The 21,217-nt window shown below is 49.1% G+C and overlaps 1 protein-coding gene across 5 annotated transcripts in view; it reads right to left on the bottom strand.

The window, feature by feature from the left end:
- The window catches only part of ACOT11 (acyl-CoA thioesterase 11), a 46,042-nt gene that overhangs the window by 12,473 nt on the left and 12,352 nt on the right, over positions 1–21,217 (bottom strand). For 2 of the 5 annotated variants that reach the window (XR_005658220.1, XM_039887066.1), the window contains exons 2-5: positions 18,787–18,881; positions 5,448–5,655; positions 4,415–4,484; positions 772–832 (exon numbers count right to left, since the gene is read on the bottom strand). Coding sequence is in view for 4 of the 5 variants with exons in the window: in XM_039887066.1 (XP_039743000.1) it covers positions 772–832; positions 4,415–4,484; positions 5,448–5,655; positions 18,787–18,834 (387 nt within the window). In the remaining variant the exon portion in view is untranslated. Of the gene's footprint in view, positions 1–771; positions 833–4,414; positions 4,485–5,447; positions 5,656–17,173; positions 17,326–18,786; positions 18,882–21,217 lie in introns of those variants that run through there. The other 3 variants (XM_039887084.1, XM_039887076.1, XM_039887091.1) reach the window with 2 other exon arrangements.

Raw genomic sequence — 21,217 nt, 5'->3', positions numbered from 1 at the left:
CTATTAAGAGGATTAAAATGAGACTGTCTATGAAAAAGCTTTAAGTGAAATGTTGGCTAAATTGAATGGACAGGCATGATGGAGGGCACCTAGGGAGTACCTGGGCATTTATGGGGCGCCCAGATACACAGTCAGTACTCTGCTATCCCAGCCTCAGTGGTCCCTCAATAACTACTGGCCCAGCTGGGTGAAGCAGCCTGGGTCTGACATCCATGGGTGAGAAATAGTCTCTCACAGAGCCCTGCGCATGACCAAAGAGTCTTTCAACAACCCTGCAGCATAGGAATCATGCTCCCATTTTACAGATGGAGAGACAGAGACTGCTGGAGGTAAGCTAAAGGACCAAAGCCCAGTGCTCTCCCTGCTCCAGCCCTGCTGCCTCCAAGGTCAGGCACAGTGGCCGTCTTCCCTGGATTTTTGCAACCGCCCGGCTGCTGAAGAGAGGGTCTGAGGCTAAGCGTGAAGATCCCAAAGTCTGGAAGTCAAGTCCCACATGGGGGCGGGGGTGTCTATGGGGCTTAGTGAACTGGAGCAAGTCCCTTCCCCTGCCCCTGGGGCCTCAGTTTTCCCTTCTGTGTTATGAGGTGTTGGACAGGAAGAGCCTTAGGATCCTCCCAGTCCTGCCGGCTGTTTCAAAACTCTGCTGCCTCACCCAGGGTTCTGTGAGCATGGGTGTGCCTGGGCTGGGGGCTAAGAATGGAGAAGAGGTAGAAAACCCACCCAGCACCCACTCACCTCCCCGCATCAGGTAGTGCCCTCCCACACACACACCTCCATGCTGGAGTTGAAAGCCCGGTTCACCTTGGCCTTGATATTCACCACGTGTCCAACACTGGGAGAGAAAAGCAGGAGGTGAGCCTTCCAGAGGGGAAAGAGGGAGGGTCAGGAAGCCCAGATACTTGCAGGGCCTCTGCTGAGGGGAACTGGCAGGAGAATGTCATGGCTTACAGAGCATATTCACATCCGTGATGTTACCGGAGCCCTCAAACCAAGCTGGCAAGATAGTATTAGCACTCCTTTAACAGAAGGAGCAGCTGTAGCTGAGAGAAGTGGCACGATTTCATTCTTCTGCCCCCTCTCCCCTGCTACCCCATGTCTAATGAATGCTCCAGCATCTTTCTGCTTTCACCTCAATGGTCCCCTCCTCAGGGAAGCCCACCCTGCCCTCTTGTAGCCCTGTAAGGTTCAGCCTCCTAACACTTCTTCCAGCAGATTAGCCTCTGTCTTCCTTACAATCCTTAAACTCCAATGGGGTAAGCAAGGATCACCACTGACTTCAAGGCCTAGCACAGGGCACAGGGCACAGGGCAGGTCCTCCACAAGCAGTGGCCTATTGAATTAATGCATTCCACAGTAATTGAATGCCTGCTAAGTGCAAGGGGCTATAAGCAGAAGGTAGGAAGGGAAATTAAAACATTTTTTAAATACCTAATATGTGCCAGACACTGTGTACTACATCATTTAAGCCTCCCAACAAGCTTGGCAGGTAGGTTTAGGGGGAGATTGAGTATCAGAGAAGGTAAGCCATTTACCCAAGGTCACCCAGCTAAAAAGTGACAAAGCCAGGTTTCTAGACTGATTCTGTTGACTGCGCTGGCCTCGCCCCTTCCAACTGTAGCCTGTCCAGAACGATTCTCACGTCCAGATGAACAATCAGAACCCTTGGGGGAGCCACTTAGCCTGCTGTGTTCTGACTTGTTCATTTCTGTTCATTTTTTTAGCAAGTCAAACAGTCACCTAGAGGACCGTCACTTTTAGGAGATGCATGCTGACGTGTAGAAGAATGAAGTATCATGGTGTCTGCAAATTATTTCAGCAAAGAGAGAGAGAGAAAAAGGAGAGAGAAGTATATGTATTTGTTTACCTACATATAGACAGAGCAAATTTAGCAAAACGTTAATTATTGAATTTCAGTGATGGTCATCATTGCACTATTCAACTTTTCTAGAATTTTGAAAGTTTTCATGATAAAAAAAGTTATAAAAGAAAACTTTTGTGATTCTCAAAATAAAAATAAAAGTTTATTTTCTGTGGTGTTAAAAAACAAACCTTTCTCCCCACCCCCTCCTCCTCTCTAGCTTCCCAAAAAGCCAAGCAGACACCATTTTGGACTCCTGAGCTTCTCTTCCTTCCTGACTGTCTTCCACCTCACAGCTCAGGCCAAAACTGGCTCCTTCCCCAGGGTCACTGCCCAGCCTCCTTGGGGACCCCCTGAACCCCCTAGCTCCCCAAGACCCCTCCAGGTGTTCACATCACAGAAAGGCAGCTCCCATAAATAAATCTGAGCCTTGTTCAAGCCCTTCACCAGGACCAATTTACTCTCAGGGGACAGGAGGACTATGTTAAATTACGCCACACTGATGCTAACAGTAAAACCCAGAGAAGGGAGAACTCTAGAGATTAAATGGCCAGGTTTCCTCAACAAATAAATTTCAAGGAAAAGAAGAAGGCAAGGGAGGAGGAGGGAGAGAGAGAGATAGTGAGGGGAGAGAGTGTAGGGAGGAGGTATAGTAACTATAGATTTTAAAAAAAAGAAAAGACTTGAGAGACATAACAACCAATTGCAACCTTATTTGCATACCGACTTGAACAACAAAAACTGTGAGGCAAAACAAAATAGAAACAAATGCATGAGACTTGTTGGTATTTGGGTGTTGATATTGGATGATTCGTGAGAATTATTGTTAATTTTGTTTAGGTGTGGTAATGGCCCTGAGGTTAAGTTTGAAAAGAGTTCTTACCCCTTAGAGATACATTGTGAAATATGTTCAAAAGGCAAAAGCAAAAACAAACCAAAAAAAACCTTCCCCAGCTTTCCTCAGGTGCTGCCAGGCCTTTCCTGGCCACCAACCACGCTCTAGACTGCTCCCCAGCTTGTCTTCCTTCCCAGGATCCTCTCCAGCTTTCCCTTCCACCCACACTTTCCTCTGCCCAGACTCACCTTCACGCTACTAGGTTCTGCAGCAGGTCCATCCTTCATGCATGCAGCCCCCTGCCAGTCCTTTCTGACCCTAGCTTCTCCAAGTGCCTCTGTGTTGGCAGCAGAGACCCAGAGCTCACCCAGAATAGCTCTGTTGTTCTTTAAAGTGTCATTACCTACAACACTGACAAGACTGGAGCCAGCTCAAACACCACCTCCAGGAAGTCCCCCTTGACTACCTTCTGTACCACTACACCCGCCCCCAGACATAGAGAAAATATAGTCCGTTGGTTAAGAACGAGGGCTCTGGGGCCAGACTGCTTGCCTGTTAGTATATCCGGGGTTCTCCACTAGCTGTATGACCTTAAGTAAGTTACTTCACTTCCCCGTGCCTCAGTTTCTTCATCTGTAAAATGAAAATAAAAACAGCCAGAACCTCATAGCCTTGTTTTGAGAATTAAATAATAAGGCATTAAAATAATGCATCAATATCAGTTCATTAATTGTGACAAAGTTGCCACAGGAATGTAAGATGTTAATAAAGGATTTGGATGTGAGAACTCTCTGTACTATCTACAAGTTTTTTTGTAAATCAAAACTATTATAAAATAGAAGCTATTTAGAAAAAGCATTACAAAGCACCTATATGTCAGAAATCATTATTAGCACAGAACTTATCCCTTTGAATTGAAATTATGTTTCTATATCTGCCTCCCTGCAGCATAGGAGTTGCTGGGGCCCAGGACCGTATGCTCCAGTTGACTCTGTGTACCACAAACCCAGGATGGGCCCTGGTCTGAAATAGGTGCCAAGTAGTGATGAATGACTGAATAAATGAATACGGAACTGGCCAAACTTTTTCCTTAACCATGACACTCACTACCAGGAAGTTCTGAATAAGCCCTTGGCACTTGACATCCTGGGCACTAATGGCAAGTTTGGGAGCAGGCCCAGAGACAAGAGCACTGTACACAGCCCCTACAGCTCGTCTCGAGGTAGTGAGCTCCTCATTCCTGGAAGTATGTGAGCAGAGATTGAATGACCCAAGCTTCTGGCTTGGGTTTTGCCAAGGTACCTTGTCTAGGGACCTCCCTAGAGTCCAGTGACCCATAGAGAATGTCCTAGCTCAAAAAGGCATTCACCAATTGAGTCTAATCCCTTCCATTTTGCAGATAATAAAACTGAGGCCCAGAGAAAGAGACTGACTTCCCCAAAGTCATGCAGCACCCCATGATGCACCTCAACAACACCCAACTCCAAATCTAAAGCAATTTCCTTGGCCCCACCCTGGCAGTACCTAGCAGTGGGCCAGCTCCCAGCCCACCACTGTCTCAGAGACACTGCAGACAGGTCATTTCTCTCCAGAAGCTTCCCCTACTCCATCTGCAAAGGACCTTGGTCAGTTGAGTCAGGTTCCAGGCAGGTGTCAGGAGGTAGGACCTGGGTTCGTGATGGGGAGCCCAGAAGGACTGAGAGTCAGGAGGGGCGACTTACCTAATGGTGTGCTCAAAATAGATATCATCCATGGAGGCTGTGACGCAGGGACAGCCAGCATGCCTCTCCGCTGGCATCAGGAGAAGAAAGCCATGCGTTAGTAGCCTCGCATTTCACGCAGGCTTCTGATCAGATGTCAGTGTTCCCGAGCTAAGGCCATGCCTTTTCACTAGCATTCCCACCCTTCTTTACTTATTTATTTTTTTACCATGGTTCCTACACCCTGTTTTATATATCTGGGTGTTGTCTGTCTAGTGTCTCTCCCTTCTCTTCAATTGCAAGTTACTTGAGAGCAAGAATCTCTGCCTGCCCCAGTCCCAGAACAGTGCCTCGCACGTAGCAGACACTCAAGAAGTGGCTGTTGAATGAACGAATGATCAAGCCATGCTATTCTACCTCCCAGCCTTCTAGAGTGCCCAATCTCTGCCCAGTCAACGTCACCCTCCTTTGCTTGCTTGCCTCTGTTCACATGACTTTGTCTCTCTAGAATCCCTTCTCTGCCCCCAGGGCTGGGTCAAGGTCTCTCGTCTGTTCTTCCACAGACTCAATTTCACCTCCCTTTACCAGTCCCCATGAAACAGTGTTGTGGGGGGAGCAGCTGGGTCACCTGTTTGTCTCCCCCTGCTCTAAGACTGTGAGTTCCCTACGGATTGGAAAATACTGGGACACTGAAAGGAATGAAATGAGTTCAATTCAGCTCCACTCAACTCAGCTCAGGGTAGGGAGCTCCTCAAGGCAGACAGCATGATCTTGGCTCACAGCACTCTCAAGCCATTCTTGGAGCAGCCACATTTAAGGCCATGCTGTGTCGGTACAGAGACCTAAGGACACTCAGACTTGAGAGGTTTGAGGGGGAAGGTGGGCCAATGTTGAGCATGGAGAAATTGGAGAGGGCATTTCAGGCAGGTGGACCAGCATTAGCAAAGGCCAGGATGAGGCACAAGTGTGTCGCTCATGGGAACAGTGACCGTCTAGGAAAATCGAGTGTATGGGGCCAGCAGTGGGAGGACGGCTATGCCAAGCACAGTCTCACCGGACAGGCAGGCCGTGGTGTCAATCCACTTCAGCAGCTGCCCCACACTCAGCTCACCACGCTGGTTGGTGTGGTAGGGCAGGACCAGCTGGCTCATCTGCACCTCCGTCGGGTTCCGGTACCCTTCACCATCTGCCATGGCACTGTCGTCTTCTGCACGTGAAGCTGACTTTCGGGACTGGCGGCTCGAGAACATAGAGGCAAAGCCCTGGGGAAGAGGTGGGGACAGGGAGGTCAGCTCGTCCCCTCGTTCTGCCCATTCCTGAGACCTGAGGGCTGGAGGGAGAACAGAAAGCACCCCAGAGCTACCTCTTCCCAGACCCCAACTCCAAAAGTGATCACCACCCTCCAGCCCATGGCTCAGACTCCAGGGGGCAAACTTACACCCAGACTCCTTTTAGCCAACCACTCCATGTTAACACGACCTTGGACTCGAGGGAGGGGAACAAGAGAGAGGAATCCTGCAGAGAATTCAGTCCCTGCTCTAGGTTGTGGACCAGGTTTTTAAAGTTTTTTGCCGCACGTTGACCTTCATTCTTGAAAGAGTCCCTGCTCTCTAACCAGGGAATTCGTTCCTAAGGATTGGTTCCCAGTAAAGTGTTTCAAGAAGCAGCTCCTATTTCATTCCCCAAAGGCACTTTCCTCTTCAGATGATGCCTCTGTTAGGTGCTCATTTATCTTTAGCACTTAGCTCTACTGACTGGGAGGGCTCTGGGCGGTCACAGAGCAGCTGTGTGATCCAGGCCAGGGTTGCAGCAGCTGCCAGCTGGAGAACCAGCTGAGAAAATCCTCAAACTCATGAATTAGAGGTGGAGTTTCTGTCTAGGGCCCAGCTTTTCTCAGTCCCCAGGCAGAAGTGGCAAGTACCTAGCAGTCCCTTGGATGGGGTGGAATGGGAAGGGGGAGCCAACCAGCCATTCCATCTCTCTGGCCCACTCTCCCTAATCAGACTGTGAACAAGAACTGGGCACTCACGCGTGCGTGAGAAAAATGACAGGAGGCGTAAGCACGTGAGTTCCAGTTCTCATGGTCAATGCTAATTGTGGTGATGATAACAGTTGCCACCAACATTTATATAGGACTTATCAAATGCTCTTCTAAGAACTTTACGTGTACTGATTCAATTTTATCCACACAACAACCCTCTGAAGTAGGTTCATTACTATCCTCACTTTACAATTGAGGAAACTGAGGCCCAAGTAAGTGTCAAAGCCCAGCTGCGACCCTAGAGGAATGGCTGTAGTCTGTAGTCTTACCCACCATACCATACTACCTGCAGGGCCTCCTGGGGCCAAGATGAAAAGGAGGCCAGGGTCCTGGGCCTGGATTCAGCAGCAAAGACTGCTACAACCCAATGCTGACCCTGCCACAGCTTCTGATGTGGGCCAAGACGGCTCAGGGCAGTGACAGCCCTCTTGCTGGGAACCTGTGCTCCTTATATAATTCCCCTATTGAGGCTCCCATAGCTAATTCAATAAATTCGAAACACACCAAAGCGACTTGTTCAAGGTCAGTGACCCCTAAGTGGTAGAAATGGGATTTGAGCCAGGCCTGTTTGACCCAGAACAGCTTGTGGGTCCCCAGAGAGGTAGTTTAGTCCCAAGAGCCCCTGGGTACCAGATACAGTGCTGGGCACCAAGGGGAAAGAGAGAAGGGCAGCCACTCTCAGAGCTCTCAGCATGGGTGGAGGCTTGCAGGCTGCCAGGCTGCCAGGCTTGCAGGCTCTTGCAAGCATCTCACAGGGTGCTATAGTCCAGGCAGCAGGATTGTCACCATGGCAACCACTGCCAAAGCAATTCCAGCCTGGTGGGCACTGGGGGCCTGCATAAATGTGAATGTGGGTGGCTGCCTTTCTGAGTGTGGGATACAGTAGAGGGAAGAGGTAGGCAGACTGCACTCACCCACACTCTTCCCGATCCCCTCCCACAGCCAAGGGTTCTGCACAGAACAATCCAGGAAGAAGCCCTGGAGAAATTTAAGAAAATAGGGGAGGCAAGATGCAGAGAATAAGCAGGCAGAAGAAAGGGAGCGGATTGTGTGGGGTTTCTGGGCAGTTGTGGACATGCACACACAATGTCCCTGCTTCACGAGCCTATTTTTACATCTACTGCCTCACCGAATCCTTACAAGGAAGGCAGAAAGTAAGGACTGTTGACCCCATTTTACAGATGAGGAAAATGAGGACAGAAAAAGCAGTCAGGACACCTGAGTTCCAGTCCTCTGCTTCTCACCTGGTCAATCCCCACTCCCATCAGCCTCCTATTTCCTGTTTCTGAAAAGGAGTCCTTACCTTCCCAATGGATTCTACATGCCTGGGGGCAGGATCTTTGTCTTATTCATTCATTCATTCATTCATTCATTCATTCATTCATGGAGCACTTCCTCCGTATTGTCCCTTGGCCATATACTGAGAATGCAAAGATAAATCAGGCCAATCCCTTTGAGAAGCTCCTACTCTAGTGCTCATGCCTAGAAGGGCCTGGCACACAGTAGGACCTCATGAAAGGTTTGCAGAGGGGTGAGCAGAGACAGACTTGAGTTTGAATCCCAGCCCTGTCCCTCAGGTGCTATGTGATCCCCAGCAAGTCCCCTTTCCTCCTGAGCCTTATCTATCACTCACAAGGTAGGCAGGGGCAGGGGGAGATTGTTGATCCCTAAGGTACCCCAGCCCCAGTTCCAGGATTCTGGGGTCTCACCCTACAGGGCTGTGGCACACCCAGCTGAGATTTTCAGTGAGGAAGCTAAGGAGCCCTGTCACCCTGTCGGACAGGAAATACTGAGCTCTTTGAACAGGGCTGAGCTCCCATACCCCATCCCCATCCCCTGCAAGCGGAGGGACAAATTCCATTGTAGCTGTCCCCCCACTCACTTCACAAAGAGAAGGGTACATAATCCCTGAGCTAGAGCACCAGTGGAGGGGACAGAGCAGCACTCATGGCCTGGGACACAGCCTCTCAGATTCCAACTTCTTTCTTGGCGCCAAGGCAGTCTGCCCACATTAGGCCAGGCCAGGCCAGGCCTCCTTTTCATCCAAAAGTGGGCAAGCAGCCAGCTTGGGAAGCAGGGGCGTGTGCAGCCCAGGCAGCGTTTGGCCAATGGGGCCCTGGAATCAGGCCACTCCTCCCAGGGCCAGTCATAGGGAGAACGAAGGCCCTGGATGGAGTCAGGTTCTGGAGTGGCCAGCCAGGCTGAGCCAAGACAGCTGACAGGGAGGGCAGAACCTACTACAAGGTGGAGAGGTCATCTGGGGGTCAGAGACGTGCCCTCTCAGATGGCAGCCATGTCAGGCTCTGGGCCCCAGCCACAGCAGAACTGGCCAGATTTGATAATCCCAGACTAGGCCTCAACTGGCTACACCATGGGCTCTGTGTCCCTCTTCCTGGGCCAGCCATGTCACAGACCTGCTGGTCAAAAGAAGCGAGGCCACTTCACTCAACCCCTCACAGCAGGGGAGACTGAGGCACATGGAGGGAAAGTCTGGTCCAGGGTCAGACAGCTCAGGAGCTAGGATGGACCTGCCTGGCCTCCTTCAGGCACTTTGACCACAGCCTCATACTGACCAATGACCCCAGGGAGACAGGTCCTGGGAATCCAGTCACCTGAAGCTCTCCATCTACCCCACTGGCCTGACGCGCCGGCCCCCGCACTGCAGCGCAGTAGACGGATTCCATAGCTTGTCCACAGGCATCCAGTCTCTCCACCTCCTTCCAGCCTGCACACAGTGCCAGAGGGATCATTCCAAAAAACACATCTCCCAATTCAACAACTGCCACACTGTGTCCTGTCCGACAGGAAAACCAGATCCAGTCCTTATAACTCGTCCCACCACAGGCCTCCATTCTGTCCCTTAGGATAACACAGACCTATCTAAAGAGCAAGCCTTGATCAGTCACCTCCCCTGCTCAAGACTCCTCAATGGCTCCCTAATGCTCTCAAGATCAAGGCTCTACTCTGCAGCTCCTGCCACAAACCCCAGCAGCTGTTCTCCCAGCCCAACCACATGCAGTTCCTCAGAGCACCCCTCTCATCCACCTCTTTTCCTCTGCCACAGGGGTGCTGCTTCTACTTAGGATCCTGTTATCTGCCCCATCTGCCAGATGAGTCCTTCCTCCCTCTTCAAGTTCCCCAATCCTTGTCTCTTCCCCAGGGGGAGATAGGGCCTAAGCCCCTGCAGCCTCACTTGTCTCCAGCACAGCACTGACCAAGCTGTGAGGTCACTGTTTTCATAGACACCTCTCCCATCTGACAGGCATTCCCACAGGACAGGGGCAAATTCAAGCCCAGCACAGAGCAGGTACCGAATAAATGCTTATGGAAGAGGCTAATGACGGGCCTCCTTGGAGCTAAGACTTGAAGATGAGGCGGGTCCAAGGTGCAGAGAGAACGTGAGGACAACAGAAAGGAGAAGTGGGAATGGCGGTGGCTCAGGTGGTAGCTCAGATGATGGGAAGAGAGGAGGTGGCAAAGGGAAGCATGAGATAAAGTACTAGGTACCTGTATGGTACCTAGAGGGAGAGGTGCCAAGGAGTCCCCAGAAACCATGGAAGATTCCAGGACAGGGGCATGGCCTCCAGGGATCAGTCAGAAAAGGAGACCAGCCAGCAGAGATAACTTTGTGCCTGCAGGAACCATCAGGAACCACAGGCCTAGAGCAGAGGAGCTCACGGGAAGAAGCAGGCTTGGGGGATCTCTCAACTAACTCACCATAACAGGCCTTGTACATTGACCTGGCCTGGGTTCAAATCTTGTTGCAGAACTAACTTGTGTGACTTCACTGTGAGGTGCTCAACTTCTGTGGGTCTGTTTTCTTGTCTATAAAAACAGATTATAATACCTAACTCCAGGGATATTCCTAAGGATGAAATTAAATGAGATCAAGTGTTTAAAACTCCTGGCACATGCCTGCCATATGGTTAACATTTCTTGAGCACTTACTATTAGCATTTTAAAGCTGAGTTTAGGCTCTCTATAGAAATAAACCTGGGAAAGACCTAAATGTAATTGACACTGGACTTTTTGTAGCCCTTTCTCACCCATGAGTTCACCAGAACCTCACAGTGAAGAGGCAAGATCGTTTAAGGGGCAAGATTGTTAGCCTGTTTGAGAGGTTCCGCGAGAATTCAAAAAGCCATTGAAAGTGGAGCAGGGACTCAAGCCAGAGTGTGAGACCGCAAAGCCCATGTTCCTCCCACTCTCCCTCCCTGCCTCTCCCAAAGGGGTGGGAACTAGAAGGCAGGCCCAAGGCGGCAGGGAGAAGCGGCCCTTGGTCCACCCTCAGAGCCAGTGCCCATGAAACGCCTGTTTGTCTGAGCCAGACCGCTCTGAGCCGTGTGAGGGAGCTGCCTAAACTGATGCCCTATCCCCACAAAGGTGGCTCCAGCCCCCACAAAGAGACCAGGATGGCCCTCCCATGGTTTCCTCACCAGCAAGGCAGGCACCTTTAACATCCGAAACTCTCCTTCACGCCTATTCCCTGCTTTCTTCCCAAAAAAGGCTCTGAGGCAGACTGCACACACACACACACAGAACACACAAGCACCAGGAGCCAAAATGCAAACAGAGCTAAGGAACCAAATAAGGGACGAGTGATTATGTTGGGAATCCAGTCGCACAAAGATGCTGCCATAAAGAATTTCATTTGGCCTTGAGATTCCCAGTAGACAAGGCAAAAAAGGGTAGCAGTAGGTACCAAACTCACGTAAAAAGTGGAAGCACTCATCCATGAACCTAGCCTGAGGGCTGGGAGAAAGACACAAGTGGGCTGTTCCATAGGCTCATAATTGTCATATAACATTAGATCATGTTATATAACATTAGGTCATATTTTCATTCTAGAAGATAAATAATGGTCCCCAGTGCCCTATACAAACGTCTTCGTTTTACTTCTAGCTATAGGGTGTGTTGGTACTTAACGTTTTTCAATATTTGGGAGTGGGAAAGGTAGAGAATTAAACCAATATATTTTTAAGCACCTCTTATATTCCATTCATTTAGTTAACATTTATTGACTACCTAGTATGTATCAAGTTCTATGCTAGGAGCTTTCAGATGTATTATTTCAATAATTCTCATATCGACCCTGTGAAGCACTGTTATTCTATTTATTTTGCTGATATGCAGACCAAGGCTGAGAACAGGTACATTGCTTCTGAACACCTGAGAAATCAGACATGCCCAGACCCATGAGCCAAAGTCCACGTTTACATCTCTAAAGCACTTCCATAGGCCTTGGAGATGGAGAAGATAGAAGAAATTCTTCCCATCTGAGACTCGGAGAGGGGAAGCAAACTACTCCAAGTCACACATCCAGTCAGTGATCAAGGGGAAAACAGAGGTCAGGGCCCGGAGTTCCTGCCCAGAGCCCGAGGCCTGGTTCACGCTGATCAGGCAGTGGGCTTCCCCCTTCTGACAGCCAGCTCTTGGCCTTTCTCAGTATGGAGAGACGGGGGTGGGAGGACCTCCAACCTTCTAATCTGCACTGCACCCCAAATCTGGTGAGGAAGGGAGCTGGGATGGACATAATTGAAACTCTGAGCTAAGGACAAAACTTCTGTCCAGCCCCGTCTCACCTTTGGAAGGAGAGCTTCATGGGGGCCTTCCTGTAAAGCTTAACAACACTGGAACTTTTATCAGCTCATCATCCCCAGAAGACCCTGGGCAAGTTACGTTACCTCTTTATACCTCAGCTTCCTCAACTGCCAAATGAGGAAAGTAAAAGAACCTGGGTTGTAGTGAGAACGATAAACAACAGTTAATTTCGGGTAGCTATAATCAAAATCATGGAAAATAAGTGTTTGCAAGGATGTGGAGAAAAAGGAGCCATCTTATTGACTCATTATGTTACATACCTGAAACTACTATAACATTGTATGTGAATTACACCTCAATTTAAAAACATAAAACTTAATTTTAAAAAAGGACCCCTCATACATTGCTGGTGGGAATGTAAAATGCTTGAAAAATAGTTTGATGGTTCCTCAAAAAGCTGAGCACAGAAATACCATATGACTCAGCAATTCCATTTCTAGGTATACACCCGAAAGAACTGGAAACAGGTACTCAAACAAGTACATGAACACACATGTTCATAGCAGCACAATTAACAATAGCCAAAAGGTAGAAACAGTCCAAATGTCCATCAACTGATAAATGGATAAACAGATTGTGGTATACACATTTAATAGAATACTAGACATAAAAAGGAATAAAGTATTGATATATGCTAAAACATGGATGAACTTCAAAAGCACAATGCTAAGTGAAATAAGCCAGACACAAATGGTCACATATCTCCTGGTTCCATTTATGTGAAATATCCAGAATAGATAAATCCATAGAGACAGAAAGCAGATCGGTGGTTGCCAAGGGCTGGGAATGGAAGAATGGGAAGAAACTGCTTTTGCTTTGGAGGGATAGAAACGTTTTGCAACCAGACAGAGGTGGCGGCTATACAACACAGTGAATGCACAAAAGGCCACTGAATTGTACACTTTAAAATGGATAATTGTATGTTTGATTTCACCTTGATAAACTTTTTAATTCTTCAGAAAAACATCTTAGATAAGCATTAGGTGAGTCTGCTAAATAAATGTAAATGTCAATTTTTAACAGAAGATGTTGGAAGCAGACTGTTTAGCATGGTACCTGGCACATGGTAAAAATGGAAGATAGCTTTTCTTATTAGCTCTCTGGGCCTCAGTTGCCTTATCTGTCAAATGGGGCATTTAACTTTAGTTTCCAAGACTCTTTCCAATCATGAAGGGCTTGGCTTCCAAGAACTTTTCAACAAGTCCTCCAACTGTTGGTGGGATTGCAAACTAGTGCAGCCACTACGGAAAACAGTTTGGAGGTTCCTCAAAAAATTAAAAATAGAACTACCTTTTGACCCAACAATTGCACTTCTGAGTATTTATCCAAAGAAAAACTAAAACACTAGTTCGTAAAGATCTATGCACCTCTATGTTCACAGCTGCGCTATTCACTATAGCCAAGATATGGAAGCAACTTAAGTGCCCATCGACAGATGACTGGATACAGAAGTTATGGTATGAATATAAAATGGAATACTACTCAGCCATTAAAAAAATGAAATCTTACCATTTGCAACAATATAGATGGACCTAGAAGGTATTATACTGAGTGAAATAAGTCAGATAAAGATAAATACTTATATGTAGAATCTAAGGAACAAAAGAAATGAACAAACTAAATGAAAACAGACTCACAGATACAGAGAACAAAACTGGTGATTGCCAGAGAGAAAGGGGGTTGTGGGACTGGATAAAAAAGTGAAGGGATGAAGAAGTACAAATTAGTAGTTTCGAAACAGTCAGGGGGAGTTAGAGTATAGCATAAGGAATACAGACAATATTATTGTAATAGTTGCGTGTAGTGCCAGATGAGTACGAGAGTAATTGGGGGATCACTTCATAAATTATATAAATGTCTAACCATTGAACTGTATACCTCAAAGTAATATAAAATAATAACAAAAAGTTTTTTTAAAAAGTCCTCCAAGATCCCACACAGACCACTGCCAACCTCCAGTTTTGCTCAAATCATGTGACCCCAGCCTCATGGGCTTCTTTCAATTCCTCATACTCATCATGCCGCCCCCCACCACAGGGCCTTTGCCTGTGCCATTCCCTCTTCTCTTCACCTCTGCAATGCCTATTCATCTCCCAGTTTCATTATCTCTTCCCTCATTCTCATGTTCCAAGCACTGTGTACCTTCCCTCTGTAATGAACGACAATGTTCATTTAGTTGAAGTTGTATTTGACTGACACCAGACCAGAAGATCCAACAGGCAGGAGCCCTCTCTCTCTACGGGACCCAGCACAGAGCGTGGCTGTTTGTAGACCAAATGAATGAGCTCGTTCAGTGGGTTTCTGATTCCCATCAATGTCACCCCACGTACACGGGAAGAATACAGGCCATGAAGCCAAGCAAGCTTCCCCAGTAGAGGCCCAGCTCCCACCCTGCCCCTTCACCTCATTCTAGAATAGAGTGCCCTGAACATCACCTGCCTCCCTCCAACTCCAAGATAAAAATAACCTTGTCTGAAATCTGACACCTATCCTCAGCCTGAGTCATCAAGAGAACTCCCGCAGCCCCACGAAGAAGGCTGCCAGGGGCCAGAGTTGGTGGAGAGGACATTTCCTGCTTTCTCATTCCTAACCCATCTGACCCAAAGGCACATATCTGAGGTGTTATCTTTGGTGAGGTACACAGGGGACCTAAACCCAGAAAAGTCCCAAGTCATGTCCAAGCTTCCCCTACTCTGTACCATACAGCTGGGCTTAGGCACAGGTTTCCCGCCTCTACCTACATGGCAGCCCTTTCCTTCACCATGAGATGAGGAGGACTTCACAGATCGATTACAACTACCTGCTTGTATGGCTGGGGAGACTGAGACACGGGAGGCTCTCTGTCCAAGGTCTCAAGTGAAAGGGCTAGAGTCAGGCAGACCTTGGGTGAGTTATTGAGAAATTGTGACAGACATGGTCACCCCATCTCATCTGAGAGTAGTGTGAAGATTAAAAGAGATCCCAGAACTGAAGGCACCTGGCTGTGACATGCTGTGCACAAGCGTGGAAGCATCCGTGTGAGTAGGCTGGAGAGGGTGGAGCAGTGGGCTGGGCCGGGATTTGTCTTTCCTAAACCACCACAGGCCCCAGCAGCCTGCGTTTCTCATCTTTGGGGAAGTGGAAATGTGGAAAGAGAGGAACGTGGGACTGTGGGTTCTGGAGCGGGGTAGGCTGCATGGGAACCCCAGACCTACCCTCAGAAATGCAGGGCGGCAAGCAACTTGCTTCCACCTCCACCAGTTATTCATGTGTTTGGCAACAACAGAGCTCCCTCACATCCCCATATCCTCACCTGTAAGATGATATCAATAAGTACTTTGCAGAGCTGTCCCGAGACGCAAAGGAGGGGACATAGGGAAAGTGCTTTGTAAACTGCAGCGGTCTGGCCAGGAGGACAAGCTCCTCACAGAGCCAGGGTCTAGGTGGGAAGGCAGCAATGGAACAAGGGGTGACCTAGGAGGTGCTGCTACACTGAAGGGCAGCGGGGACCTGTGAGCATGTGTGTGGAGCCTGCAGAACAAAGGACTAGCTGTGTGGGGCCAGGGGTTCAAATTAACTGCAGCCAACACTCTCGTTCCCTTTTCTTTGTATTGTTTGGGTACTGTCCCAGCAATATGCCCCACGACTAACGACTGAAGGGATGAGAGCAAGTTTTGTTTTGTTTTTGTTTTGTTTTGTTTCGATCTCCCTGGCCCCAGCTTCCTCATCTATAAAACTGAAAGTGTAGGTGTGCAGGTGAGACTGAGACTGATCACTCTCTCTCGCTTAAGTATGTAATACGTGCCAGGCACTGTGCTAAGCACTTACTTTGCATTATCTTGTTCAATCTTCACACGGCACTAACAGATGAATGTTGTTAGTATTCTCATTTTGTAGAAAAGAGACTCCAAAAGGGGAAGTAACTTGCACACACGCGCACGCACACACACACAATCACACAGCAACTCAAAGCCTGAGGCTGTTCGGCTCCTTTGCTGTAACTGCCTCTCTTGCCTGATAGGCATGGTGGTCACCGCTGCAACTCAGGCATTCATGCCAGGCAAGGCCCCTCCTCACCACACATGCCGGGCCGGGACCCGTATAGGGACGTTCCCCTCCCTGCCCACCCTCAAGTCCTCTGCAGGAAACAGTGATGCTATCAGTACCTCCTACCTGTCCTACTGGATGCTCAAGGCCCAGAAGCCTATCAGGTGGCCACCATCAGAAGAATACTGTAAACTGTCTGTGAGCTGAACACTGTAGCTCGTAAATTCTCAGCTCTCAGGAAACCTCCCAGAGACCGGGGGCTCACTCCCTATTGATGCAGACCCTGCCACTGAAGAACAGGTCTTCCTATCAGATTCTTCAATCCCATCCCCCCACCCTTCTCCGTAGCGCTGCCAGCTGCCTCCTTGTGGCTTCCTCTTTTGGGGCTGTTTGCCACCTCCCATCCCCTACCTCCTGCAGATGCTACAAAGAGACAGGAGAGGTCTGCACACAGGCAGTTTAAACCTAAATCTTATGGGCCCCAATCACTCTGATAGTATATGTGGCCCCTCAGGGGAGCTACTCTGATAGCACCCAGCCTGAAACTCACATTCACAGGCAACACCCCCATGATGGAGCTCCTGGTAGTGAGCTGGGCCTTTCAGGAACTGTGAAGAACAGGCTCAACCTCTCTCTTCATCAGAGTCCTTCCTGCCTTCCCTGTCAGACAGCCAAGGCAGCTGCCTGACACTGCCTCTAGGTCACCATGGCAACAAGTGGCCAGGTGATAGGTCAGGCCCTGTCACCCTGCCAACAACCCTGTTTAACCTTGGAGCTGGAAACAACAGCTACAGGCATCACAAGTCCCCTTTAGGAGGGCATGGGAGAGGGAGAGAATGAGAAGAGGGAAAGGAGAAGAAAAAGGTGACAGAGACAGAGAAAGAGAGACAGAAGGGAAACAGAGGGAGGGGAAAGAGAGACGGAGATTAGAAAAACCGTGTGGTCAAATAATAGAGGCTGAGGCTGGTAGGGAACAGAGGAAGTAAAAGAGAGAAGGAAATTTCTCTCTCTCTCTCTCTCTCTCGCTCTCTCTCGCTCTCTCTCTCTCTTTCTCTCTCTCTCTCTCTCTCAAGGGAAGTAAGAGAAGCAGGAAAGGAAAGGGGCTCTCTCACCTTCCCAGACTGTACACATTCCTCAGGCCTCAGCTGCTCCTCTCAGCCCTGCAGGGTTCTGGCCGCAGCTGGGACTTCCTGCCCCAGGAAGCTGGCAGCACGTAGGGTGGCCCCCTGGAGGCCCAGCACTTCTCCAGTCCTTGCAGGCCCCTCCTGTTGAGGGTTGGTATCTTCCCCGCACCCCACCTCCTGAGGGACCCCTTCCCTTCCTGTGAGACCCCTTCCCTTCCTGTGGGACCCAGCCTATCAGGCAGCACCCTGGGGCTGACCTCCCCCACAATCCCCAAGGCCCCAGACATCCCCAGTTCTCCTGCCTGCCCAGGTCTACGGTCCTCCTAGTCTTCTTTCCCGCCACATTCAGCTTTCCCTTGAACAACATGCCAACTTTTTCCCACAAAGTGTTCAAGAAACCATTCCAAAGCAGAGCTGGATTGTGATATCTGTGAACACATTCCCTTACCCTATGTGAGGAGTGGACCAGGCCTTAGAATGAGGCCTAACAAGGAGATGCCCACCCTCAAGGGGCTGCTTCTAAGGCCTGGAGTCACCAGGCTTAAGGGTATGACCCAGGGCTGGCCCAGCCCATCTCCAGCAAGGGCCGCTGACCTGAGCAGAGCAAGGTAGATGGATGGCTCTCCACAGGGTGCTTACCACACACACTCCAGGTCCTTCCCTCAGCCTCAAGCTCTCTGGCTGCCGGTTACCTGTCCTAGTCCCACCTCCACCTCTATGCGCCCTACACTGTCTCAGAGGAATCTGAGCCCACGGGAGAGCTTTGCTGAAGAAATGATGATCAGGGCACAGAGAGAGAAGGTAAAAAACAGGAAGGCCCAAGGGGCTGGCAAGAGGGCAACAGAAGACAAATCCGCTTGGAATCCTAGCCCTGCCCATCTCCCTGGGTAACCATAAGCCATTTACTTAAGCCACTCTCAACCTCACTTTCCATATCTATAAAATGGGAATAAAAATATCATAGAGAGGATTCAATGAGATTCTATGTGCAAGGTAGTTAGAATAGGATCAGACCCTTTAAAGTGCTCAAAAAGTGTCAGCTCTTCATGTTGTTGAAAAGCAAGGCATTATAAATGACACAGGAAATCATCAGAGCCAGGAAGGGCCTGCACAGGTCTCTGGGGATAAGAGACACCCATCATGACCATCCAGGCAGCCCTCGCAGAGCCCTTGCCAAGCCTGAGGATGAAGGCCCACCTTCAGACAGACAGCGGAGCTTTGGGGAAGCTCCCAGCAGCAGTGGGGGACAATCTGTCTAGCACCGGGGCTTCATTTCAGCCATGAACCAAGATGCTGAACAGAAAGGATTCTGAGGAACTCCACAGAGGCCTCCCACAGATGTCCATATACAGTCTAACCAGACTCAGGAACTGCTGGGCCTTAAGTAGATGTGACAGAAAGGCTTAAGACCCCTCACGAAGGAAATGACTTCTTGGAATAAAAGGTGGCAATCACTAGAAACCAGCTCCAGATCACTGGGAACAAGGCCTTCCAAGCATAAGGAAAGAGATCACTGGGGCGGGAATAGGCATATTTTGCACATTTTTCATTTGCATAAATCCAGAACTTTGTAAGTGCTCAGTAAACATGTTAAATCGAACCTGAGAGGTATCACCAGTGGACTGACATTTGTCTGCTCTGTTCAACATTTGATCAAATGGCTTGAATGAAGATATGCCAAGTCATAGATGGCAACCTGAAACGTAACAAACGTAAAACCAAGCAGATGAAAATAAACAGGATTCATGGTATTAGGCTGCATATATATTTTTCCGTTGCAGTCATTTTGCTTTAAGTTATATACATGCTGGGGTAGCTCTAGCTTAATGGTTGTTTATGAAAAAAAACAAGCCGCATGATTTCACCTGTCCACAGCTCAACAGTGACAACTCTTGCTGTAACCAAATGGGCACCCTGTGGTACTGAAGTCTTCTGCTGTGGTGAGGGGTGGGGATGTGTTTAAGGCAGGAAAGATTTAGTGGTGGGGAGGAGACACCGCTAGTACATGGCAGGCAGCATGAGGCCCAGACCTATGAAGGGGAACAGAGAGAACAGGGAGTGGCACAGGACAACCAGGCCCTATGAGAGACAGTGAGGGGCTGGGCAACATGTAGCCTAGGTGATGGGCCTCTGGCTGCAGATCTAAGGGCTAACTGGGTCAGAGGACAGGAAAGGTCGTAGTCATGTATAAAACCAAGACCAGATGGGGTGGACAAGTTTAGAAAGAAGCCAGTTCTGGCTGGGGATCAACACCGATTCTTTTTAAAACTCTTGTTCATTTCTTCAAGGTGCTGGGACTATAGCATCGAACAAGACACAGACTCTTCTCTTATAGACAGTCAACAAACAAAAAAGCAAGATCATTTTAGGGAATGAAAAGTGCTACAAGAAAAAAACAGCGGATGTGACAAAAAGAGAAGGTGGTGGACAGGGAGGGCTAATTTATGTTGGGTAATCAAAGAAGCTTCACAGCCAAGATCTGAATGAATGACAAGAAGGAGTGATTTTTCAAGGCTCTGGGGGCACAGGGTTCCAGGTAGAGAAACAAAAGGTGCAAAGATTTCAAAGAGGGATGAGGACAAGCTTGGCTGCCGGAGGAACAGCAGGGTGGCCAGGGTGGCTGGAGCATTGTCAGGGAGTGGAGCACAGTAGGTCATGAAGTCAAGGGAAAAGGCAGGGCCCTTGTCACCCAAGGCCTTGTAGGTCCCAGTGGAGTTTGGATTTTATTCCAAGTGTGATGGGAAGAACTGGAGGCTGTAAGTGGGGAGGTAGGTGACCTGACCTGGCATTTTAAGATCACTCTGCTGTTGTGTGAGGATGGATTTCAGGAAGAGGGAAGAAGCAAGGAGACTCCTCAGTGGGCCACTGCAGTCCAAGGAGAGATGATGGAGCCTGGGCTGGGCTAGTAACACTGGAGACTAGAGAGGTGACAGCCCCAGGGAGTACCTGGGAGGTGGAGCCAGCACAACTTGCTGATGGATTCCACCTGTGACAGCAAGAGAACGGGGGCAGTGCAGGGAGGACTCGGGCTTTAGACAAATGGCAGGTGGATGCCACATGGTGCTGCTTACTGAGTTGGGAGAGACCAAGGGAGAAATAAGGAGGAGGTGGAATCAAGAATTTTTGAGATCCTATTAAACACTAAAGAGAGATGTCAAGGAAGCAAATGAATGTTCAAGGTTAGAGCTCACTGGAGAAGAGGCGGCACCTGGAGACATGAGGGCATATGGGCATTTAAGATCCACAGCACTTGCAATCAGTCAAATATTGCTGCCAATTCTTTGCTTCTCTACGACAGGTCAGGTCTAATCCCCTCTGGAGCCTTGAGTCTGGGTAGTCGCCCATAGTGATATTTCAACTGGTGACTTCTGAGGCTAGATCAATCATGAGAAGCCTGGCAGCTTCCACCTAGGCCTCTTAGAACTCTTGCTGTGGTGAAGCCAGTTGCAAGGTGAGGTGAGAAGTCTGATCACCCTGAGTCCATTGTATGAAAAAGCTCCAAGCTCCATGTGGGTGCTGGGAATGACAGTCCCAGCTAGCCCAACCTTCTGGCTATGCCAACAGGCCAGATACCAGTGACACCACCTCAGACTCCCTTGTCATGCCCATCTGCCAGCTGAATGTTACCAAGTAACCTCCATCAGTGCCACGGAGAGCAGAAGAGTCACCCAGCCAAGCCCTGCCCGAATTGCTGACCCACAAAATCTCAAGATGTAATAAAACGGTTCTTGTTTTAAGCCACTAAGTTTGGGGGTAGTTTGTCACACAGTGTAGTAACTAGAATAGACATCCAAGGAGAGAGCAAAGACAGCTATCGAAAGGTTGGGTGGGAGGAGGGGCCTGCAGAGGACTGAGAAGGAGCATTGGGCAATATGGGAGGAGAACCAGGAAAGGGTGGGTCTCCAGAAGGACAGGCACCTGCAGATCCAGGGTGCTGAGAATTCAAGGTAAGGGAGTGAGAGGGAGGGCAGAGAGAGAGAGGAGTCCAGTCATGGGGGATTAGGGAACGCAGGAGATACAAAGAAGTGAAAG

Source organism: Pteropus medius, unplaced genomic scaffold (genome assembly GCF_902729225.1).
Source record: "Pteropus medius unplaced genomic scaffold, Ma_sr-lr_union100, whole genome shotgun sequence".
Lineage (NCBI taxonomy): Eukaryota > Metazoa > Chordata > Mammalia > Chiroptera > Pteropodidae > Pteropus > Pteropus medius.
Note: the sequence above shows the minus strand (reverse complement) of the source record. Positions and strands in the feature narration are given on the sequence as shown.